At 48.5% G+C, this 21,751-nt stretch overlaps 1 protein-coding gene across 1 annotated transcript in view; it reads left to right on the plus strand.

The window, feature by feature from the left end:
* Positions 1-750: 750 nt before the first annotated feature.
* The window catches only part of Slc4a5 (solute carrier family 4 member 5), an 86,209-nt gene continuing 65,208 nt past the window's right edge, over positions 751-21,751 (plus strand). Inside the window, exons 1-3 of the mRNA XM_008824773.3 lie at positions 751-820; positions 3,984-4,151; positions 13,951-14,080. Coding sequence (XP_008822995.1) covers positions 751-820; positions 3,984-4,151; positions 13,951-14,080 — 368 coding nt within the window. The remainder of the gene's footprint in view (positions 821-3,983; positions 4,152-13,950; positions 14,081-21,751) is intronic.

The following is a 21,751-nucleotide window of genomic DNA, read 5'->3' on the forward strand; positions in this document are numbered from 1 at the left end:
TGGGAGCTGAACCCAGGTCCTCTGCAAGAGCAGAGGTGCTCTTAACTGCTGAGCCCTCTCTCCAGCCCCCCTCAGGATGTTTTTTGAGACAAGGTTTTTCACTTTTACCTGAAACTCTAGGTTTGGCTAGGCTGGCAGCCAGTGGGCCCCAGGGATACAACCGTCTCCACCTCTCCCAAGTGTGTACCACCATACTTAGCTTTGCTTTTTTTTTTTTTTTTTTTTGGTCTTTTTAAGACAAGGTCTCCCCGTAGCCACAGCTGGCCCAGATTCGCTATGGAGACTAGGGTGGCCTTGAACTCACAGAGATCCGCCTGCCTCTGCCTCCGGAGTGCTGGGATTATAGGCGTGCGCCACCACGCCCGGCCATACTTAGCTTTTTAAAAAATAAGTTCTAGGGGCTGGAGAGATGGCTCAGAGGTTAAGAGCACTGACTGATCTTGCAGAGGACCGGGGTTCGATTCCCAGCACCCCCATGGTGGCTACGAACCGTCCTTTAACTCCAGTTCCAGGGGAATCCGAAGCCCTCTTCTGACCTCCGCGGCATTGCACGACACAGGTGCACTGATATACATGCAGGCAATACATTCATACACATAAAATAAAAATAACAAATGAAAAAAAATAAGTTCTAGGGATCAAACTCAGGTCTTCGTGTTAGCAAGGCATAACTTTACTGCATGAGCCATCTCCCTTGCCCCTTTTTATCATATGTGTTTTGAGGCAGTGTGCATCTTTTCCTTTGTAGTGATGAAGGTGGAAGAAGAGAAGGTAGGGGCTAGAAAGCTGGACCCCACAAGCTACAGGAGGAGACAACCAGGTAAAGACACTGTGAAAACTTGATGTGAATCCCAGGAAGGTCTGAGAATTCCTTACAACAGTGCTTCCAGCTGGAGAGTCCAGGGAGCCGTCCCTTTTCTTGACTTTTGGGCATGTGTCCTTGAAGTTGGTGGGACAAGCCTCGACCATATCCTAGCTGCCGTGTCAAACCCTGCATGTGATGGGGATAGCTATGAATGTGGTTAAACACAAAATCAAACACAAAATCAAAATATTAGCTAGACTGAGGAAATGACTGAGCAGGTAAAGCGTTTGCTGTGCAAGTGTGAGGACTGGCGTTCAGACTCCTACAACCCAAGTGAACGCTGAGCGGATGTGCTGACCACTTGTAATTCCAGCGCTTGGACCCAGAGAAAGGGATCCTCAGAGCAAGCTGGCTAGCTAGTCTATAGCTCAATCGGCAAGTTCTGGATTCAAGTGAGCAGCCCTACCTCAATGAGTAAGGAAGGTGGAAAGTGATTAAGGAAGACATCTGACATCAATCTTGGGCCTCACATGCACACAGGATGCACCTGCACATACATATGTAACATGAACATGCATACACTACATATGCATACACATGTGAAAAAATGAGGGTTTTTTTTGGTAGCTTTATTATGCATTTCTTGAGTGTGAACTTTGTAGATGTGTCACAGTATTGTGTGACATCGTTGAAATGTGGGACATGCTTGTAAGGGACCACATGATTGGGTAACTGTGAAGAGATTTATTTATATTTTATGTGTATGAGTGTTTTGCCTGCATGTGAGTGTACCACATGTGTGTAGTGCCTGGGGAGGCCAGAAGAAGCTATCAGATCCCCCGGAACTGGAGTTACAGCCAGCTATCGGCCTCCATGTGGGTGCTAGGAACCGACCCCCATATCCTCTGCAATAGCAGGACGTGCTCTTAAAAGCTGAGCCACCTCTCTAGCCCCACGCTTCAATTTTTTAATTTGATTTTTCCCTTGAACTCAACATATCTAGTAGGCATTGCTATAGAGAGACAAGAATAGAGGGATGGGCAGTTCATGCATTCTAGTAGAACTCCAGCTAGAGCACTGGGAGTTAGAGCAGTAGGGGTTAGAGCACTGTGGGTTAAAGAATGGTGGGTTAGAGCACCGGGGTTTAAAGCACTGTCAGTTAGAGCACTGAGGGTTGTTAGAGCACTGAGGCTTAGAGCACTGGGGGTTGTTATAGCACTGGGGGTTAGAGAGCTGAGGGTTTTTAGAGCACTGGGGGTTAGAACACTGAGGGTTAGAGCACTGAGGGTTGTTAGAGCAATGAGGGTTCTCAGAGCACTGGGGGTTACAGCACTGGAGGTTGTTAGAGCACTGGTGGTTAGACCACCAAGGGTTAGAGCACTGGGGGTATTAGAACACTGGGGGTCAGAGCACTGAGGGGTAGACCACTGGGGTTTAGAGTACTGGGGGTTAGAGCACTGAGAGTTAGAGTACTGGGTGTTGCTAGAGCACTGTGGCTTAGAGTACTGGGGGTTAGATAACTGGGGCTAGAGCACTGAGGGTTAGAGGACTGGGGCTTGTTAGAGCATAGAGGCTGAGAGTACAGGAGGTGAGAGCACTGAGTGTTAGAGCACTGACAGTTGTTAGAGCATTTAGGGTTAGAGCACTGGGGGGTTTGAGCACTGGTTGTTAGAGCCCTGGATGTTGTTAGAGAACTGAGAGTGAGAGCACGGGGGGTTAGAGCACTGGGGGTTCTTAGAACAGTGGGAGTTGTTACAGCACAGAGGGTCAGAGCACTGGGGATTAGAGCACTGAGGGTTAGAGCTCTGGGGGTTAGAGCTCTGAGCACTGGGGGTCAGAGCACTGAGGGTCAGAGCACTGGGGGTCAGAGAACTGAGAGTTAGAGCTCTGGTTGTTAGAGCACTGAGGGTTAGAGCACTGGGGGTTCTTAGAACACTGGGAGTTGTTACAGCACAGAGGGTCAGAGCACTGGGGATTAGAGCACTGAGGGTCAGAGCACTGAGGGTCAGAGCTCTGGGGGTTAGAGCACTGGGGGTTAGAGCACTGAGGGTTAGAGCACTGGGGGTTAGAGCACTGAGGGTTAGAGCTCTGAGGATTAGAGCACTGAGGGTTAGAGCACTGGGGGTCAGAGCACTGAGGGTTAGAGCTCTGGGGGTCAGAGCACTGGGGATTAGAGCACTGGGGATTAGAGCACTGAGGGTCAGAGCACTGAGGGTTAGAGCACTGGGGGTCAGAGCACTGAGGGTTAGAGCTCTGGGGGTCAGAGCACTGAGGGTTAGAGCTCTGGCGGTTAGAGCACTGGGGGTTAGAGCGCTGGGGGTTAGAGCTCTGGGGGTTAGAGCACTGAGGGTCAGAGCACTGGGGGTCAGAGCACTGAGGGTCAGAGCTCTGGGGGTTAGAGCTCTGGGGGTTAGAGCACTGGGGGTCAGAGCCCTGAGGGTCAGAGCTCTGGGGGTTAGAGCTCTGGGGGTTAGAGCACTGAGGGTCAGAGCACTGGGGGTCAGAGCACTGAAGGTTAGCACTCTGGAAGTCAGAGCGCTGAGGGTTAGCGCACTGAGGTTTGTTAGAGCACTGGGCTTTAGAGTACTGGGGATTTTTAGAGCACTGAGGGTTGGAGAACTGGGGGTTGTTAGAGGACTGAGAGTTAGAGCACTAGGGGTTAGAGCACTCAGGGTGGTTAGAGCAACTGGGGGTTGTTAGAGCCCTGAAGGTTGTTAGAGTTCTGGGGGTTGTTATAGCAACTGGTGTTAAAGCACTGGGGCTTAGAGCACTGAGGGTTAGAGCTCTAGGGATTGGAGCACTGGGTTTTAGATCACTGGAGCTTAGATCACTGGGGCTTAGAGCATTGCTCGTTAGGGCACTGCTGGTTAGAGCACCAAGGGTTAGAGCACTGGGTATTAGAGCATGGGCTGTTAGAGCACTGAAGTTTAGAGCACTGATGGTTAGAGCACGGGGGCTAAAGCACTGAACGTTAAAGCACTGAGGGGGCCCTCCTAGCACCTGCCAGTCTGTTCACAGGTAGAATTCTGTCAACTCTGTGTCTTAGTGCTTTGGCCCTGTCCACACACCTCATGTCTTTCATCTTGCTTCGGAGGCTGTCTCTGTAACTGATGGATAGAATGGGGAAACACCACTGCTTAGTAACTCTGTCTCCCACTCCTTCATGCTGTCTCCACAGATTTTCCCTCCATACACATTGGTTTTCCAGTCCCCAGTTATTCTCAAAGAAAAAGGGATTTGAAGGGACATCTTTCAGGCCTGCAAAAAGTCCACTGGGCCCTGCAGCCAGACAAGCCACAGCAGGAGGTGTCCAGCCCAGGCGGTGTGGATCTTACCAACAAGACTCGTGAGTTCCTTCAGGCACATTCTGGGAGCCACTCTGCTGGTGGGTCTGGATGGGCCTGGGAATGGCCAGGTGGCTGACTGGTTTTCTGTAGAATGTGGGCGATGCTCCATAGGCTCAGCATCACCTCTATAGTTAGCCTGAAGGAGCTGGGGGTATGGCTCAGTCAGGAGAGTGCTTGCCTAGCATGCATGAAGCTCTGGGTTTAGTCCCTAACATCACATAGACCAAGCATGATAGAGAACATATGTGTATGTAATCCCAGAACTCAGGAGGTGGAGGCAGGAGGATCAGAAATTCAAGGTCATCCTTGACTATACAGTGAGTTTGAAGCTAGCCTGGACTACAGTGACCCACCCACATACACTTAGCTAATTCTTATCAAAGGTGGCAAGCGCCCATGTTGGGTGCTCACAACTGCCTGTTTACTCCAGTTCCAGGGCCTCACCTTGACTCCGAGGGCACCTAAATTCACATGTACATACCCTACTCTCCATACACATCATTAAAACAAACCTTGCTTTTTTAAACTTTTTAAAAAAATTTATTATTTTTATTTTATGTGCATGCGTGTATTGCCTGCATGTAGGTAAGTGCACCTGTGTCGTGCAATACCCATGGAAGTCAGAAGAGGCTGTCGGATCCCCTGGGACTGAAGTTACGGACAATTGTTAGCTGCCATGTGGGTGCTGGGATTTGAACCCAGGTCTTCTGTAAGAACAACCAGTGTTCTTAACCACTGAGCCATCTCTCCAGTCCCTACAAACCTTTTAAAAAATGAAAGTGCATTGATGAGCAGCTTTGTTGAAGGGATGAAGCCATAGGGGTGTTTTACATTGCAAATACACTCAATTTTTTGCTTGCATGTATGTAAGTGCACATGTGCATGCAATGCACAAGAAGGCCAGAAGAGGGCATCTGATCCCCTGGAACTGGAGTTTCAGAGACTGTTGTGAGCCACCATTTGGGTGCTTTTTTTTTTTTTTTTGTCTTTTTGAGACAGGGTCTCCCTCTATCCCCAGCTGTCCTGGAACTCACTATGTAGACCAGGCTGGCCTTGAACTCACAGAGATCCACCTGCCTCTGCCTCCCAAGTGCTGGGATTAAAGGCGTGCGCCACCACGCCTGGCCGAAGACCCCTTATTTCAATTTATTAATAAGCTTTGGCTGAGGTTGTCCTCACCCCCAAACACACTGATATCTGCCTAGTGCCATCCACAGCACTGTTTAGGAGCTAGACCTGCACAAGCCTGGCTCTGCCAGCCCCTGACCCAGTGAGCTTCCTCTCTTCTCCAGGGCCACTGCCTAGGCTTTGACGGGCTTGCCTTCCTTCCTTCCTTCCTTCCTTCCTTCCTTCCTTCCTTCCTTCCTTCCTTCCTCCCTCCCTCCCTCCCTCCCTTCCTTTCTCCCTTCCTTCCTTCCCTCCCTCCCTTCCTTTCTCCCTTCCTTCCTTCCTTTCTTCCTCCCTCCTTCCCTCCTTCCCGCCCTCCCTTCCATCCTTCCTTCCTTCCTTTCTTCCTTCCTTCCTTTCTTTCGGGGCAAGGTTTCACTGTATAGCCCTGGATGTCCTGGAACTCTCTAGGTAAACCAGGCTGCCTTAGAACTCAGAGATTCACCTGCCTCTGGCTCCAGAGTGCTGGGATAAAAGATGTGTACCACTGCACCCAGTCAGTCTTACGGTTTTTAGGAAGGCTCTCCACATCCTAGGATTTCCTATCTGGAGACTCCTGGTTGAGAAGGTGATCTTATCAGAGTATCAGAAAACTACTTCAGCTGGATTGGGCAGAGAGACAGAGATTGTTTCTATTGTAACTGTGTTACAACAGAATCAGTTCACATCTACTTGATAGGGCCATCCAGAAGGGCGGAATGACAGAGAAAAACTTTATTATTAACAACAGCAGGCAATGCTGGAAGATGGTTAGCTCTCTTCTGAAATGACCATCCTTCCCCTTGAACTAAGGGAGATTCCGGATAACCAAGGCTGGCCTTGACTCATGATAATCCTCCTGCCTCATCTTTCCAAGTGCTGGGATTATAGACATGAGCCACCACAACAGGCCACATGACTTTCCTTTAAGATTTATGTATTATTTTATGCATGTGTTTGTATGCCAGAGAGAGAGAGAGAGAGAGAGAGAGAGAGAGAGAGAATGTACGTGCATGTAGTCAGTGCCTGAGGAGACCAGAAGAGGGCACCAGATCCCCTGGAACTGGAATTACAGAGGGTTCTGAGCCACCATGTAGGTGCTGGGAATCAAATCTGGGTTCTCCTTGAGAGCAACAAGTGCTCTTAACCACTGAACCATCTCTCCACCTCCCCATATAACTTTTGGAAGAAGGTATGACTCAGTTGTCTAGTGTTTTGAAGAAAATATCTCTTCTGGAACATTGGTTATGAGCTTACTTCATTCACCTGGGCCAGCAAGGGTTGCAGTCCAATGGATCCAAAGAAGACAGAAATGATCAAAGTTTCTACACTGCTTAAGGTGACTTGTGACAGGTTTTTGCCATGGTCATTGTTTCTGATAGACACCCAGGCATGGCCTTCTGTGACCGGGGACTTGAGTGTGTTTCAGAAGAGAGGGTCTGCACATGCCTAGCTTACTTTAGCATACAGTTTGTCTACAAGAGATCAGCTTCAGTGGGCAGCTAAGCCTTGAGAGAGAGAGCTAGCAGGAGTAAGGGGAGACTTCTAAGAATTGGGTCTCGGTCCAGGGAGCTTTCTATAGGCCCTTGATATGACAAGGGCAGAAGTTTTCACTATTGCAGAAGGAACAGGCAGGGTTATGTGGGAGGGTGCAGTGGCCTTAGGTCTCTGCTCTTGGGGGCTGCATGGCCTCATCCACCAGCTCCTTGACAGGTTTCTTCAATATTCTTTTCTGTTGGCTTCCAGTTTACTAGCTCATTCTCCCAAGAACCATCAGGAAAGAACAGTTTACTCAGACACCAAATTCAATTTTTCCAGATATGGGTCAAGGTATCCAGTTACTTGCTCTTGATCCAATCAACTGTGGTCAGGAATAGAGGTCATGTGTGAGCCAAAGTCCATCTTCATGGGTGGGAGACACAGGCTTGGCAGACACCCCCAAATTTGCCTTCCACAGGAGGAAATTCTGTGGGCATCAGGGGACAGATTCTTTCTTCCTTCTTCAGAGAACATGTTCAGCTTCAGAGAAAAGGAACTTTACCAGCCATGAAACTCAGATTTGGGACTTCCAGGTCCTCTCTCAAAGACTTAATTCATTCAGACAGCAGGAATGATCCCCTCCACTCTGGACCCTCAGGATCTGTCTCCCACTCCCCAATATTCGGTGCCCTTGTGCTACCTACAGCAGCACTCTCCATCTCCCAGCTCTGTTTCCTGGTTCATAGGTATTTAGCTGTTTCCTGCTGCAGCTAAGCCGCTTATGGTGTGTTCACGAGTATTAATCAGTCAAATTCACTCACCCAGCAAATATTTACCAAGTGCCCAAAGTGCCCGTGCTGTGGTGCCGTGTGAACCCTGGGTCAGGGACCAGCAGTGGTGTGAATGGGACAGACCCTGATCTTGCAAAGCTAGAGGGAGAGGGGGTCTCAGAAAGGCCAGCTCACAGCAGAAGGCCTGGAGTTCCCCATGGCACTAACTGCCTCCTGAAGCTTTCCTAGGGTAAAGTCCATACTACTTGCAGGGGTTTGCTGCCACCAGAGCATCATGTGCTCTGCCCAAGTATGACCAGACAGTAAAAGAACTCAGTAAAAGAACCACTCTATGTATTTCCACCATGTGCTTCCTGAAGTTCTGCCCTGCCAAACATGTTTTCCCAGCAACTGGGAGTCCCTATCAAGCCTAAGTTCATTCTTCCTCCCCCTCCTTTCTCTTCCTTTTCCTCCTCTTCTTCCTCATTGACTCTTTTTCCTGCTCCTCCTATTCCTCTACCTCCTTTCCCTTCCTCCTTCTCCTTCCCCCTGCTTTTTCTCCTCCTCTTTTTTCCTGTTGTTCTCCTCTGTTTTGTTTTTAAAGAGAGGGACTCATGTAGTCCAGGGTGGCCTCACTATATAGTTGAGGCTGGCCTTGAGCTCCTGATTTTCCTGACTCCATTTCCCAGGTGCTAGGATTACAGGTGTGTGCCACCACACCCTGAATGTCTGAGTCTGGTCTTACAGGGACCCACAGTATGTACCTCTTGCAGTTATAGACCAGAGAGGATGTTACCTGTGGCATTTCTTATGATGAGGGCTAGTTTGTGACATACTGCATGTATATGGGGCTTACAGTGTCTTAGGAAAAACCTGATGTGCAGTGGCCCAGCATGTATGTGGGTAGGAGAGAGGGATGCTGAGAGAGGCAGGGCAGAAGGGTGGGGAATATATAGCAGGGGCAAGTTGGAAGTTGGAAAGGATTGGGCCACTGGGATGTTCAGAGGAGGCAGGCTGGTGAATGGTAATAGGGAAGGGGAGTTGCAGCTGCAGGCAGAAATGGTAGCAATATCATGTAAATGACTGGTATATGCTAGTCACTGTGCCAGCCACCTTCTTGTATTATCTCAGTTACTCTCCACCATAATTCAGAGAAATGGGTATGATAGTTTTTGATCTATAGGTGGGGAAACTGAGTCTCAGAGTGTTTAATACCTTGCCAAGATGCTACTGATAATAATTGCAGCTTTGGGAGTTGAATCTGGATCTGGACTGTTCCGTACCTTAACAGAGTCTTTCCTGTATCCTTGGCAATCTTCCTTTGGGTGAGGTACCCTCTGTCCCTGGCTTAGCACGTCCTGCAGAGGCTGTTCAGCTGCACTCAGGAGGGGCTGGGCAGCCTTTGCCTAGTGCAGTGCAAACTGTGAGACAGGACCTCCAAGGGGCTGAAAACTAAACTCCTGAGTTGCACACTGCATCTCTAGGTGATGGTGGCCTTGCTTGGAGCCCCACATTCAACACCTGGACCTGACCATTTGCTTCTGTTTCTTCAGCTTTAAAATGGGCATACTGAGAGCAGGGCATGGTGGAACATACTTGCATTTGGGAGAGTGATGCAGGAGGGTGGCCGGAACTTGGAAGCCAATCTAAGCAACATAGCTAAACCTTGTCTCAAAAACCAGCAGCAGGGGAGACAGCTCAGTGGGCAGAGGGTTGGCCTAGCATATCAGAGGCCCTCAGCACCCTCTAAAATGGAGCAAGGGCAATGGACATGGGCCTGGAATCTCAGACATACCAGATTTCAAGTTCATCTTCTGCCTCTGCCAGCTCAAGGCCCACCTGGCCTACATTTCAGCCCATCTCAAACAAGAACAAAAAGGGCCTGCTTGATCCTATAGCCTCAAGTATGAAAATATGGTCAAAGGATCCAGCCATGGGGCAGTGTAGGTATGAGGGTTTGACTCTCCCCAAAGTCAACTCCTAGCCGGGGCCTGGACACTCTCAGTGGTATCCACTGACTGGGTCTCAGTTTGAACTGAGGGGTTTGGATTCCACCATCACTAAGCCCCTCCCAACTCCTTGAGCCAAGGCACAGTGACCTCTGTTTAACCTTGCACATGTTAAGCACTCAGTAAGAACTTGTTGCACCAAACCCAGCAGATTAGGAATTTCTCAGAGAAGCAAAATAATTCCCCAGTAGAATTCACACACCCCCTGAAGGTGACCAGTTTCCATCGTCCATGGCCTCTCAGAAAACACCCACTAAGTGACATTTAGCCCTTTGTCTTAGAGGTGGGTATGAACAGGAAGACCAGGAATTGGGTTTGAAGTTGGAAAAGAATCCAGCTGCAACAAATGATATAGACCAATTATTGCTTGCTGTGAAAGCAGCCCACAGCAAACACCTCCCTACAACAACCCCAACTTCTAGCCCCAACTCCCAGCCCAGCTGGGGCTGCAGCGGCTGAGAGAACAGGCCTGCAGGCAGCTCCAGCCAGCTGGTCTGCTGACAAGGCTCTTAGGGAAGCCCTGGGGGGAGAGGGGGTCATGCACAAATCCTACCTTCCTGCCTCAGCCTTTATAAAAGGAGCCTGAGGAGAGGTGCCTGGCTCTCCTGGAGCCTCCAGGTCTGTTGAGAAGGGCTCCTGGGGGAGGGGAGGAAGGGGCAGTCAGCCGCCACCACCCCTGTGGAGCCGGTCAGGTTCCTGCTTGAGCTTCACTGCTGAGCCTCCAACCTCCACACACTTCAGTCTCTCTCTCTCTCTCTCTCTCTCTCTCTCTCTCTCTCTCTCTCTCTCAGTATCTTTCATTTACTCACTAATTTTTCTCTCAAATGATTCCACACAATCTCATAGGACACCTTTATTCTCTTTGCACATATTCCTTTCTATCTCCCAGTCTCCCTCTTTCTTCCTCCTCTTCCTCTTCCTCCTCCTCTTCCTCCCCCTCTTCCTCCCCCTCCTCCTCCACCCCCACCCTCCTCTTGTAGTCTGCTTCTTCCACTCCACCTTTGCTGCTTAACTGGAAACAAAAGTATTTGTTGTGTGAGGAGGAGGCCCTGTGGAGGAGGCAGCAGCCAAGGTGGCAGCCACAGAAACAGGCTGGGGCCGGAGGCAGCACCGACCATCGGAGATCCCAGCGCTCAGCTATTCCAGGGAGCAGGTACTGCCTAGACAGTTTGATTAAGGCATGGGCTTCTGCCCTGTTCATATTCTCTAACCTGTCATCTCTGCAGGATCTGTCCATTTACTCAAGTTCTTCCTGGCTTGAAGGGGGTCGGGGGTTCCAGACTGACAGACTTGTAGGCACAGAGGCTCAAGGGGTGGCAATGTTCTCCTCTTTAGAAAACCAAGAATGATCTGATGTGGCTAGGGGCAGCTCGAATCCAGGGTTGCCGATGGCACCCAGGGTAGTAGGGTGCGCTAGGTTAGGTCCAGATCACAGATGATATTTTGAGCCATATCGCCAGTCCCAAGCTTCAGGCAGTGGAGAGCCATTGAAAAGTTTTTCATATGGACACTCATAAGAGCAAATCTACACTTAAAGAGGCTGGGGATGTACCTCAGAGGTAGTGCTTGCTCTGCACTGGGTCACATTCCCAGAAAAGCAAGAAAACCAAAACAGAAATTACTGCACTCTATCCCATGGGAAGTTGGTGTGTCTCCTCAGAATCAAGCAGAAAAATGTGAGTCTTCTTAACGATCAGTTTTCTTCTATAAAATTTCCTTAAACTCAATAAGCTAACAAAAAGGAAAAAAGTTAAAAATAGAAAAATTTCAAAATCAAACGCATTTAAATCAGTGAATTCAGTTGATCTACATACAGATAAGTCCTTCCTGCTAGTAAAATTGTTTTTAACTTGTGTAAACTGTGTATTGCCCAAAGATTATGGTGATGCCCAGCAGTTTACCCCAGTAGCATGTTAGAAATGCTTTAAAAGCAAACTCTGCTTCTGCCCTGGCTGTAGGGATGGATGGGGCACTCTGAAGCAATGAGGGCGGTAGGGGCTGGGTGTGGGAGGCAGAGGAGGATGATGGAACCCCGGATTAGGCACGAGGAAGGTCTTTGGCTCAAAGTTGATGGCAACTGGATGAGGACTGGAAGAGGAGAAGCTGTTGGAGTTCACACCTGCAAGCCTTTTTTTCTGGCGGAAATGGCGTAGAAGTTGGTGAAGCAGCTTGAAAAGAGGAGTGAAGATCAGAAGATCAGGACCAGCACTGAGGGGCACAGGAAGGGCACCCACAAGGGTGAGCAGAAGGTTGCTGCGCTTGAGGACTGGGTGAGCAGATAGCCTCCACTTGCACCCCAGAGAGGCTCCCTTCAGCAGAGTCGAGAGCCTGGACAAGAGCCTGGATGCTGGGGATGGTGGCTAGGGGCATTAAGGAGCTGCTGTGTCAGGTGTTTCGTTCTCTGTGCCTGATTTGTTCCTCTCAGACCCTGTTCACTCCTACCGACTTTTCTCATTATTTAGCAGCAACCGTGAGATTCGTGTTGAGATCCACTGGGTGCCCTGCCTCTCCCTCTGGGACCCTCAGACACACTGCAGGGATGAAGACTGGTGGATTCTTGTTTGGGGGCAAAATAGCTGGCTCTAATTGGGAGTCATGGGAAAGAGACTGGAAGGTGTGATCAGAGAATAGTTGAAAGTATTGACCTTTAGGGGCCCACTGAAAAACAGTGAGGACAGAAGGCTTGAGAAACTGAGGAGGAAAAGAAACTGGGAGAAGGGAGACCAAATCAGGTGCTGGTAAGGACAAAATATTCTTGAAAATTCTAACATAGAGGGGAGGGGAGGTGACAGAGGAGCTCTGGAATGCCCTTAGCTAAGATACCAGTCATTTTTTGGCACCATGCTATCCCTCTCCCTGGCTCACCATGTTCCAGCCACACTACTCAATACATTCCCACCCTAGGGCATCTTTGACACTCAATCACTCTTCTTCCAGATGTGCCAAAGTGGCTCGTTTTCCTCTCTCAAGTCACAGTTCAAATGCCCTTCTCAGGGGGGTCTTTCCTGACCAGGGTACCCTCTTTCACCTTCCTGCAGGCTTCAATGGTCATTTACGGATTTGTTTACTATCCATCTTTGCCACTAGAACATAATAGGGTGAGGATAGATGGTCTTTTTTACAGCTTATTTGTCAATATCGAGCACAGTGCCCAGCACGGAATGGGCATTCACTAGACAATGAGGAGGGAGGGAAAGGAGGGGAAGGGAAGGAAAGGAAAGGAAGGGAAGGGAGGGGAGGGGAGGGAAGGGAAGGGAAGAGAAGGGAAGGGAAGAAGGGAAGGGAAGGGAAGGGAAAGGGAGGAAGAGAAGAAAAGGGAAGGAGAGAAGGAGGGACAGAGGATAAGAGAGAAGAGAAAGAAGAGAGGGTGAGGAGGATGGAAGAAGAGAAGGAAAGAGGAGGAAGGGAGGGAGAAGGATGAGGATGAGGATGCTGAGCTCTGAGGTGCCTGAGAGACAACTAGGAAGTGACTCACAGGTGCCACTGGCCAGCAGGCAGGACAGTCAGGAATCAGGCCAGCCTTGCCAGTGAAGACATTCTGGTGCAAGCACATCTCTTCTCATGACTGACTGTCTCCTCAGATCACCTTTGGGCACTGACTCCTTGGGGCCCTGTAGAGAAAAGTTCACTTCCAGGTTTATGGTGCTGAAGTTGGGTCAGAGTGCCCCTCATTTCACTTTGCTTTTTTGTTCCTGGATCCTGCTGCTGTCATGACCTTTGACCATTTTCCAGCCTTCACTGTCACTGTCCTAGTTACTTTTTATTGCTGTGATAAAAACACTGACCAAAACCAATTTAGAGATGAAGGGTTGTTTTTTTTTTTGTTTTTTGTTTTGGCTTATAGTACAGTCTATCATCAAGGGAAGCCAAGGCAGGAACTCAGGGCAGGAACTTGGAGCACAGACCATGGAGGAACACTGCTTACAGGCTTGCTCCTCTGGCCTGTGCTCAGCCTGCTTTCTTACACAACACAAGGCCACCTGCCCAGGGATGGCACCGCCCACAGTGGACTGGGCCCTTCCACATCACTCAACAATCAAGAAAATGCCCCATAGACATATCCACAAGGCCAATCCAATAGAAGAAATCCCTCAATTGAGGTTCCTTCTTCCCAGGTGTGTCAAGTTGACAACTAATCTATCCAGCATAGTCATGACCCTGGAGTTCAAATACAAATCAAATCTTTTCACCTCTTTCATCTCAAAGAAGACCAGCCACATCCAGTCCAAAGTGACATGAGTTGAGTACAGCCTGATCCAGAAGATGGACTTAGCTTTAGAGACTCAGGAAATACTCCTGCCTTGCTCTTGGTGCCTGCTGTGTCCCTGCCAGTGTTCTGGAGCCTTCTGCCCTCTGAAGGGCACTCAGCAGATCCTGGCCCCTTTATTTTTCAGGGTCTCCAGCTGCTGAGCAGCTCCAGGACATCCTGGGGGAGGAAGATGAGGCTCCCAACCCCACCCTCTTCACAGAGATGGACACTCTGCAGCACGATGGGGACCAGATGGAATGGAAGGAGTCAGCCAGGTGAGAGGCAGCATGGGATGGGGATAGAGGGGGCTCACCAACAGGTGCCTGAGGCCCAGGCTGCACTGACTCTCCTGGTGGGAAGTAGCTCCTCACATCTTGAGTTCTGCCAGGAAGCTTGCCAGTTCCTGAAGACTCTCCCACCTGCCATTCGTGGCGTCCAGAACTGTTGGATACCAAGGAACAAACATAAATGGCTGTCTTTATTGTCAAAAATGAAAATACAAGGGCTTAGGGCTAGTCTTGCAGGCATGAGGACTGAGTTCCACCCTCAGAATTTGTGTCAAGCAAGTTGGCAATGGTTTTGTGCACTTATAATCTCATTGCTGCAAAGGTGGAGATAGGTGGATCCCAGGAACTTGTGGCCAGTCAGCCTAGCCAGCAGGCTACTAGGTGAACTCCAGATCAGTGAAAGACTGACTAAAAAATGAAAACGTAGGCACATGAAGAACGACACCCAAGATTGTTCTCTGATCTCCACATACGTGCACATACACATGGATACACACATACATGTATACACACAGAAATGAAAATTCAAGCGGGAAGATAGAACAGTCACCCATGAGACCCAGGAAGAAAGTAAAAAAGTAAGGCTATATATTCTTTAATGTCAAATGACTCAAATTAAATGTCATAGAAGAGAAAGTACCAAGCAGGCTAGATAGATACGACTGGCTTTCTGAAGGAAGGAGAAGGTGTGAGGCCTCCCACGTCTCATGGCAGGGAGAATCCACATGAAAAGGTCTTGGGCTTGTCATGTTTGGCAGTTTGGGACTGGACAAGCAAGGTGGGCTACGAAGGTGGAGCCATGGAGGAAAGCTAGTGTTTAAAGCACTGGCTAAGCTAGCATGAGGCTCAGAATTTGGATTCTAAGAACCCATAAAAGTCAGACAAGAGTGATGGCATTCAGGAGGCAGAGTCAGGGGATCCCCAGGGCAAGTTGGCTAGCTATCCAGAATCTGCAAGCTGAGCTCTGGGTTCAGTGAAGACCCTGCCTCGATCATAGAGTAGGGAGCGATGGAAGAAGACATCAGATGTCAACTTAGGGCCTCTACACACATATGCATGCACGAGAGAGAGAGAGAGAGAGAGAGAGAGAGAGAGAGAGAGAGAGAGAGCAGGAAGAGCAGAGAGAGCTGTGTGGACAGGCAGAGAGGAAGGTAGATCTAGGAGCTGGTGGGGAACTGTATGGTAAAGTCACAGGAACCAGAGTTGGGTCTGAGTAACGTTGGTGCTATCCATATCGCCAGTGACTGAGGCTGAGGGACCTCTGAGCCAAACTGGGCTGGCTAGCAGTACCAAAACACCAAGAAGAGGGGAGGGAATGGTAAGGACAGCAAGAGGGACCCCAGAGGGGTGCTGAGAGCCTGCGGTTTTTATTATGCCTTTCATCCCCTGGAAGAAGAACGATTTTCTTTTTGCATATGTATGGGTGATGTGTGTGTATGCATGTTTACACATGTGGGAGCACACATTTTACCTGCATGCATGTGTTATCACATGTGTGCACTGCCTATGGAGGCCAGAAGAGGGCATTGGATGCCCTAGAACTGGAATTAAGGATGGTTGTTAGCTGCCATGTGGGTGCTGAGAACTGAACCTGGGTCCTTTGTGAAAGCAGCTAGTGCTCTTAACCGCTGAGCCATCTTTTCATCTCTCACTTGCCCATTTGGTTAGTCTGGCTATTCTAGCTACTCAGCTTGCTCCAAGGATTCCCTGACTCTACCTCCCCTACCCTGGGATTACAAGTGAGACACCACACCCCATGGCTTTTATGTAGATGCTGGGGATTTGAACTCAAGTTCTCACACTTGCTCCAAAAGCACTTTACCTGCTGAACCATCTCTCTAGTACAGAAAAATAGTTTTAATTAACCTTATTAAACTAGAATACAGGCTGGAGATGCAGCTGAGCTTGTAGATTATTTGCCTAGTATACACAAAGTCCTGGGTTTGATCCTTAGTGCCACATAAGCCAAACATGGTAGCTCATGTCTGTAGTGCCAGCACTCTGGAGGTAAAGGCAGGAAGATCAGAAGTTCAAGGCCATCCTCAGCTACAGAGCATGTTTGAAGGCAGCCTGTGATACCTGAGACCCTGTCTCCAAAACAAAGCAGCCTGATTAAATTAATTATTTATTTTAATATTTTATTTATTATTTTTACTTTATATGAATGTTTTATGTTACTTTATGTGCATGTATGTAAGTGCACCATGTGCATGTAATGCCCCACAGAGTCCAGAAGAGGGTGTCAGATCCCTTGTAACTGGAGTTATGAATGGTTGTTAGCCACCATGTGGTTGCTGGGAATCGAACCTGGAACCTCTGGAAGAACATCAAGTATTCTTAACCACTGAGCCATCTCTACAGCCCCGATTTATTTATTTTTATTTTATGTGTATGAGTATTTTGCTTGCATGTATTTAAGTATATCCATGCATATAATGCTTATGGAAACCAGAAGAGGATGTTAGCTACCATGTGGATGCTGGGAACCAAACTCCAGTCTTCTGTAAGAGCTGTCAGTGCTCTTAACCACTGAACCATCTCTCCAGCCCTCCATTGATTAAATTAAAATTTAATGCAACTTATTTCCATTGAGAGAAATTAAATATAGGCAATAAGATTTGTCAGGTAGAGCTGAGCAAAGATGGAAGCTGGCAAAGATGGAAGTTAGTGCCAGCTGACATATCTTCACTCCCCTAAAAACCATGTTTTGCCTCCTTAGAGGCAATAGTGCCCCAGCTGAAAACATATAGACTAGCTCCTGTGCAAACAAGGTCTTCTTGGGTCTTCACACTGATACCCAGAGCCTGACAACTCCCTTTCTGGTCTGGGAAGTTGATGGACAGAGGGGGGAACAGATTTCCACATTTCTTCTTATCTCCCTGCCTCTCTCTACAGGGCCACTGAGGGGAAGAAAGGTCTTGCTGGCCTCACGGGGGGAGGCCACACAGGAGTAAAATGCTTGCCATTCTTTTGATGGAGTGACAGGTGCTGAGCAAGTCCAACCAAGCACCTCTACATTTGGAGTTTACCTGGGGACCCAGCCCAACTGTCCTGGCCACAGTGGGTGTCTTGGTCAATGACTCCTGATAAGATAGACTGTAACCCTCTTCTCTTCCCCAGTTCACTCTAACATGCTAGCAGACTGCATGCTCGCTCCTTTCAAGCTGTATGATGACCTTAGAGCGGGCAGAACTGAAATCTGGCTTTACAGATGTGTAGAAGGACACATCTTGCCAAGGTTGTGAGATGCTGGTAGCCGAGTCTAGATCCTCACTCAGGCCTGTGACATTCCAGCTCAGGGTACATGCACTGTATCATGCTTTCCCCAGGTTCTCTTCAACTTCTACAGACTTTGTTTTGACTTACACAGGATGATATAGGACTAGAGGCAATTCTATTGGAATTGGTGCTAAATGTGGACAGCTACAGACCCGAGATCTCTATGCAGGGCTCACAAGTTGGGGAAGGACAGCTCAAATGACCAGAGCCCAGCCTGGGTTAACTGTGACTTAACACCTCTGAGTAGATGGGGGCTGAAGCCACTGTTTGCTCTGAGCACAAGTAGATCTCTTCTGCCCAAGGTGGGTGACTAGAGAAGATGAAAGGCCTTCTCAGGCCAGGAAAGAGAGACTGCCTTCTTCCTTCCCTGGCACCCAGAACCCTGTCAATAATTTCCAAGGAGGAGCCCCGCCATGTTGAGCTCTGATCAAGAAAGCCTAAAGCCCTTAGAAACCTGGTTGCCAACACAGACCAAACTTGCTGTGTCAGTTCTGTATATGGCCTTCTGCACTGCAGACCCAGCTATGAAACCTTGACTGGACATGAGACATCTCTTGAAGATGTCTTAAACTATAGGGTTCTGGCATTTACTATTTGCAAGGCAGGTTAAGAGCAGGTTTTTGGAGGTCAGGGAAGGGCCTCAGGATAACTGGGTTAAACTCTAGTAAGAAAAGTGATAACCAGATACCAGACAGACCCCAGAAGGGAGCCACCAAAGGCCAACCTGAGGCAAGAAGCCATGGGAGAGGGCAGTGGAGGGCCTCCCCACCTCAACTTCCTTTTCTCCACCTCCGCCCTATTCTCTTGTAATTTTCTGCCCTGCTAACTCTGATTTCTAGTTAACCTTTCAAGGACCCCAAGGAAGCCACTGGCCAAGATACCCACTGTGGCCAAAACAGCTTGGCTGGGTCCTCAAGTAAACTGCGAAAGCAGAGGTGCTTTGTCCAATGTGCTCAGGACTTGGCACCCCATCAAAAAATGAAAAACATTTCTCTCAGCTAACGGACTGGATTCACCTCAGAGAATCCAAAAGTCTCAGAAGTTTCCAGAATCTAAGATTCAGCAAATTCCAATGGATTCTGAGCCTCTTTGGAGGAAGAGAAAACAACTGAAAGATGTGAAATATGGCGTGGTATACAGACCCCAAGGCCCTTGGCCCTTGGAGGGGTCTAACCATATCCACATCAAAGAGTGTGGGGGAGGAAACCCTTTCATAAAAGTATTAATTTGTTGCAAGAAGTGTGTGCTTTATTGAGTTAGGAGATTAAGAGAGTGAAAATCTCAAATCCACAAGGAATTTTCCGCAGCAGTGCTTTGTCAGGGTTATTAGTTTGGGGGATGTTTTGGGTTCTTGAAAGAGTCACTGCTGCGTAGATTTAAGTGGCTTTTTGAGCTCTGCTGAGCCTTGTCCCATGCACATAATGGGACGGTGTGTGTGCGGCTTCTCTGATGTGATCCATGGTAGGTCAGGCTGCTAAGGAGATAGACTGTTAGTAACTCCCTCTTTAGCTTTCTCACATGCACAGTGCTGCCAGTGGTTGACTGATAATGGCCTTGCCTGAAGGGAGGGCTGGATAAGGTGAGGTAGGGGTGACCCCTCACTGGGCAAATCAGCTACCCAGAATCCCAACCTTCCTCAAGCCCACCCCTTGCTGACTTCGAGGGAAGGGACAGGAAGGAGAATGGCTCAGGTTGGAACCCACCCAAATGTGGCTGGTCCTTTGGGGTTACTCAGAAATAACTGGAGCTTAGTGCCCAAGAGCTCTGAGAGCAAGCTCCAAATCCAAGCTGTGCTGGTCTCCACACAGCAGCTTGAGAACAAGAACTTGCCAGGAGGTTCTCATGGCACAGACACTCTGAGAACATTCCTTCATGACAACTAAAGGGCTGAAAGGTGAGTGGGAAGTGGGTCAGCTGAGTTGGGTCAGTGCATTTCTTCCTTTACTTTTTTCTCCCTCCCTTCCTTCCTTCCTTCCTTCCTTCTTGTAAAGGTTTCTTATAGCCTGTGCTGAACTCTTTTGAAAATTATTTTTATTTTATGTGTATGAGTATATTGTATGCATGTATGTAAGTGCGCCCATGTTGTGCAGTGCCTACAGAGGTCAGAAGGAAGCATTGAATCCCCTGGAACTGGAGTTACAGATGGTTGTTAACTGCCATGTGGATGCTGGGAACCAAACCCAGGTCCTCTCCAAGAGCAGCCAGTGTTCTTAACTGGTGAGCCATCTCTTGGGTCCTGAACTCTTTTTTTTTTTTTTTTTTTAAGATTTTTAAATTGTATTTTATGTGCATGTGTATGGGCCTGAATTTATATGTACCACATGTATGCAGGTGCCCAAAAAGGCCAGAAGAGGGCATCAGATCCCCTAGAACTGGAGTTATAGTTGTGAGCCACCATGTGGGTACTGGTATCTTGTATAATGCCCTCCTAGAATAATTTTCAGTGTGTGGGCAGAAAGCTTCCCTAGCCCCCTGGGACCAGCCTTGTAAGATTCTCTTTAAAAACTGAGTGGGAAGCAAAGAACTCCCGGTGTGGAAGTCAACAAACTTCATTCATTCATTCATTCATTCAACTAATAATTACGAAGTGCTTACTGACTGCATGCCCTGAGCTAGGTGCTAGAAATTTAAAGATAGACCATAGCAGATGCTATCCCTGCTCAGCTGGTTTCTATTTAATGAGGCACAGAGTCAAATAAGTAGGTACTTGGTAAAGGGGTAAATGTACACCATAGGTGCAGGAGGGGTCAAGGAAGCCTTCCAGAAGAAAGGAGTATTTACACTGAGACCAGGGGGAGTGTCAGAGTTAGCAAGAAAAGGGCAAGCAGTGGGAAAGAGGCCTCCAGACGGAGGCTGGGCACATGGCCTGATGGGGGAGTAGCACCCACACCATGGATGATATTGGGTATATTCAGGGTGGTACAGCTGTAGACAGAAATGACAATAGAGGCCCAGTCAGATGTTCCCTATAGCTGGACAGTAGCACAAGGCTGCTATGCAGGTGCTGTGCTGGTCATGCTGTGGAGACTGCGTCTGATACTGAGAGCTCTGAGGGACCCCCACCCCTTAAGGATTTTATGGGAGGGGACAGAATTCTTTATGCGTGTAACAGATCAATCCTGAGAAGAGAGAAAAGGAAAAAAGGCTTGGGCTGAAGAGATGGCTCAGTGGATTAAGCACTTGCTAAGCATGTGTGTCTATCAGCATTCAGATCCCCAGAACCCACATAAAAGCGAGACAAGGACGGGGCTAGAGAGATGGCTCAGCGGTTAAGAGCACTGACTGCTCTTGCGGAGGACCTGGGTTCGATTCCCAGCACCCACATGGCAGCTACGAACCGTCCTTAACTCTAGTTCCAGGGAAATCTGAAGCCCTCTTCTGTCCTCTGCAGCATTGCACGACACGGGTGCACTCACATACATGCAGGCCATACACTCATACACATTAAATAAATAAATAAATAAATAAATAAATAAATAAATAAATAAAATAAATAAAATATTTTTTAAAAAGCTAGGCAAGGTTAATTCCAACACTCAGGAGACAGAGATGAGATCCCCAGGACAAGCTGTCTAGATAGACTAGCCAGAATTGGGGATCTCTGGGTTCAGTGAGAGACCCTGCCTCAATAAACAAAATGGAGAACAGTCAAAGACACTCCATGTCAACTTCAGGTTTCCACATACACACAGACGTGTATGCCCCCCCCCCCAACACACACAAAAGGAAGCAAGGCTTTGATCAGTTAGGAGGCTGGCTGGTCCAGACAAGAGACAACGAACTATTGGAGACCAAGAGAAAGGGCCGATTTGGGTACACTTTAAAAGGTAGCACTGGGGCTGGAGAGATGGCTCAGCAGTTAAGAACACTGGTTGTTCTTGCAGAAGACCCGGGTTCGAATGCCAGCACCCACATAGCAGCTAACAGCTGTCCGTAACTCCAGTCCCGGGGGATCCGACAACCTCTTCTGACCTCCTCGGGCATTGCATGACACAGGTGCACTTTCCTACATGCAGGCAATATACATATATACATAAAAAAATAATAAATAAAATGTTTTTTAGAAAGGTAGCACTGATGGCAAGAGGCACCTATAGGACAGTCAGGAAGATGTTCATGTTCCCAGTCTGTCTGAGCAAGTGGGTACCTCATGGTAGCAGTTTAGGAAACACAAAAGGGGTAGACAGGGAGACATGGAGATAGATGCCCAGGAGGTCATAGCATGGGCATCAAGGTCTGGAGTTCAGTAGGGAGGCAGGGAACTGAGAAGCATCACCATGAAATGGGATGCCCAGAGTCTGTGAAGAGACAAGAAGAAGAGACAAGCTCAGGACAGAGCCACCAAGTTTCAGGGATGGACTGAGAAAGAGTAAAGTCAGG

The sequence above is a fragment of the Nannospalax galili genome, unplaced genomic scaffold, assembly GCF_000622305.1.
Source record: "Nannospalax galili isolate Female #2095 unplaced genomic scaffold, S.galili_v1.0 scaffold389, whole genome shotgun sequence".
Classification (NCBI taxonomy): Eukaryota; Metazoa; Chordata; class Mammalia; order Rodentia; family Spalacidae; genus Nannospalax; species Nannospalax galili.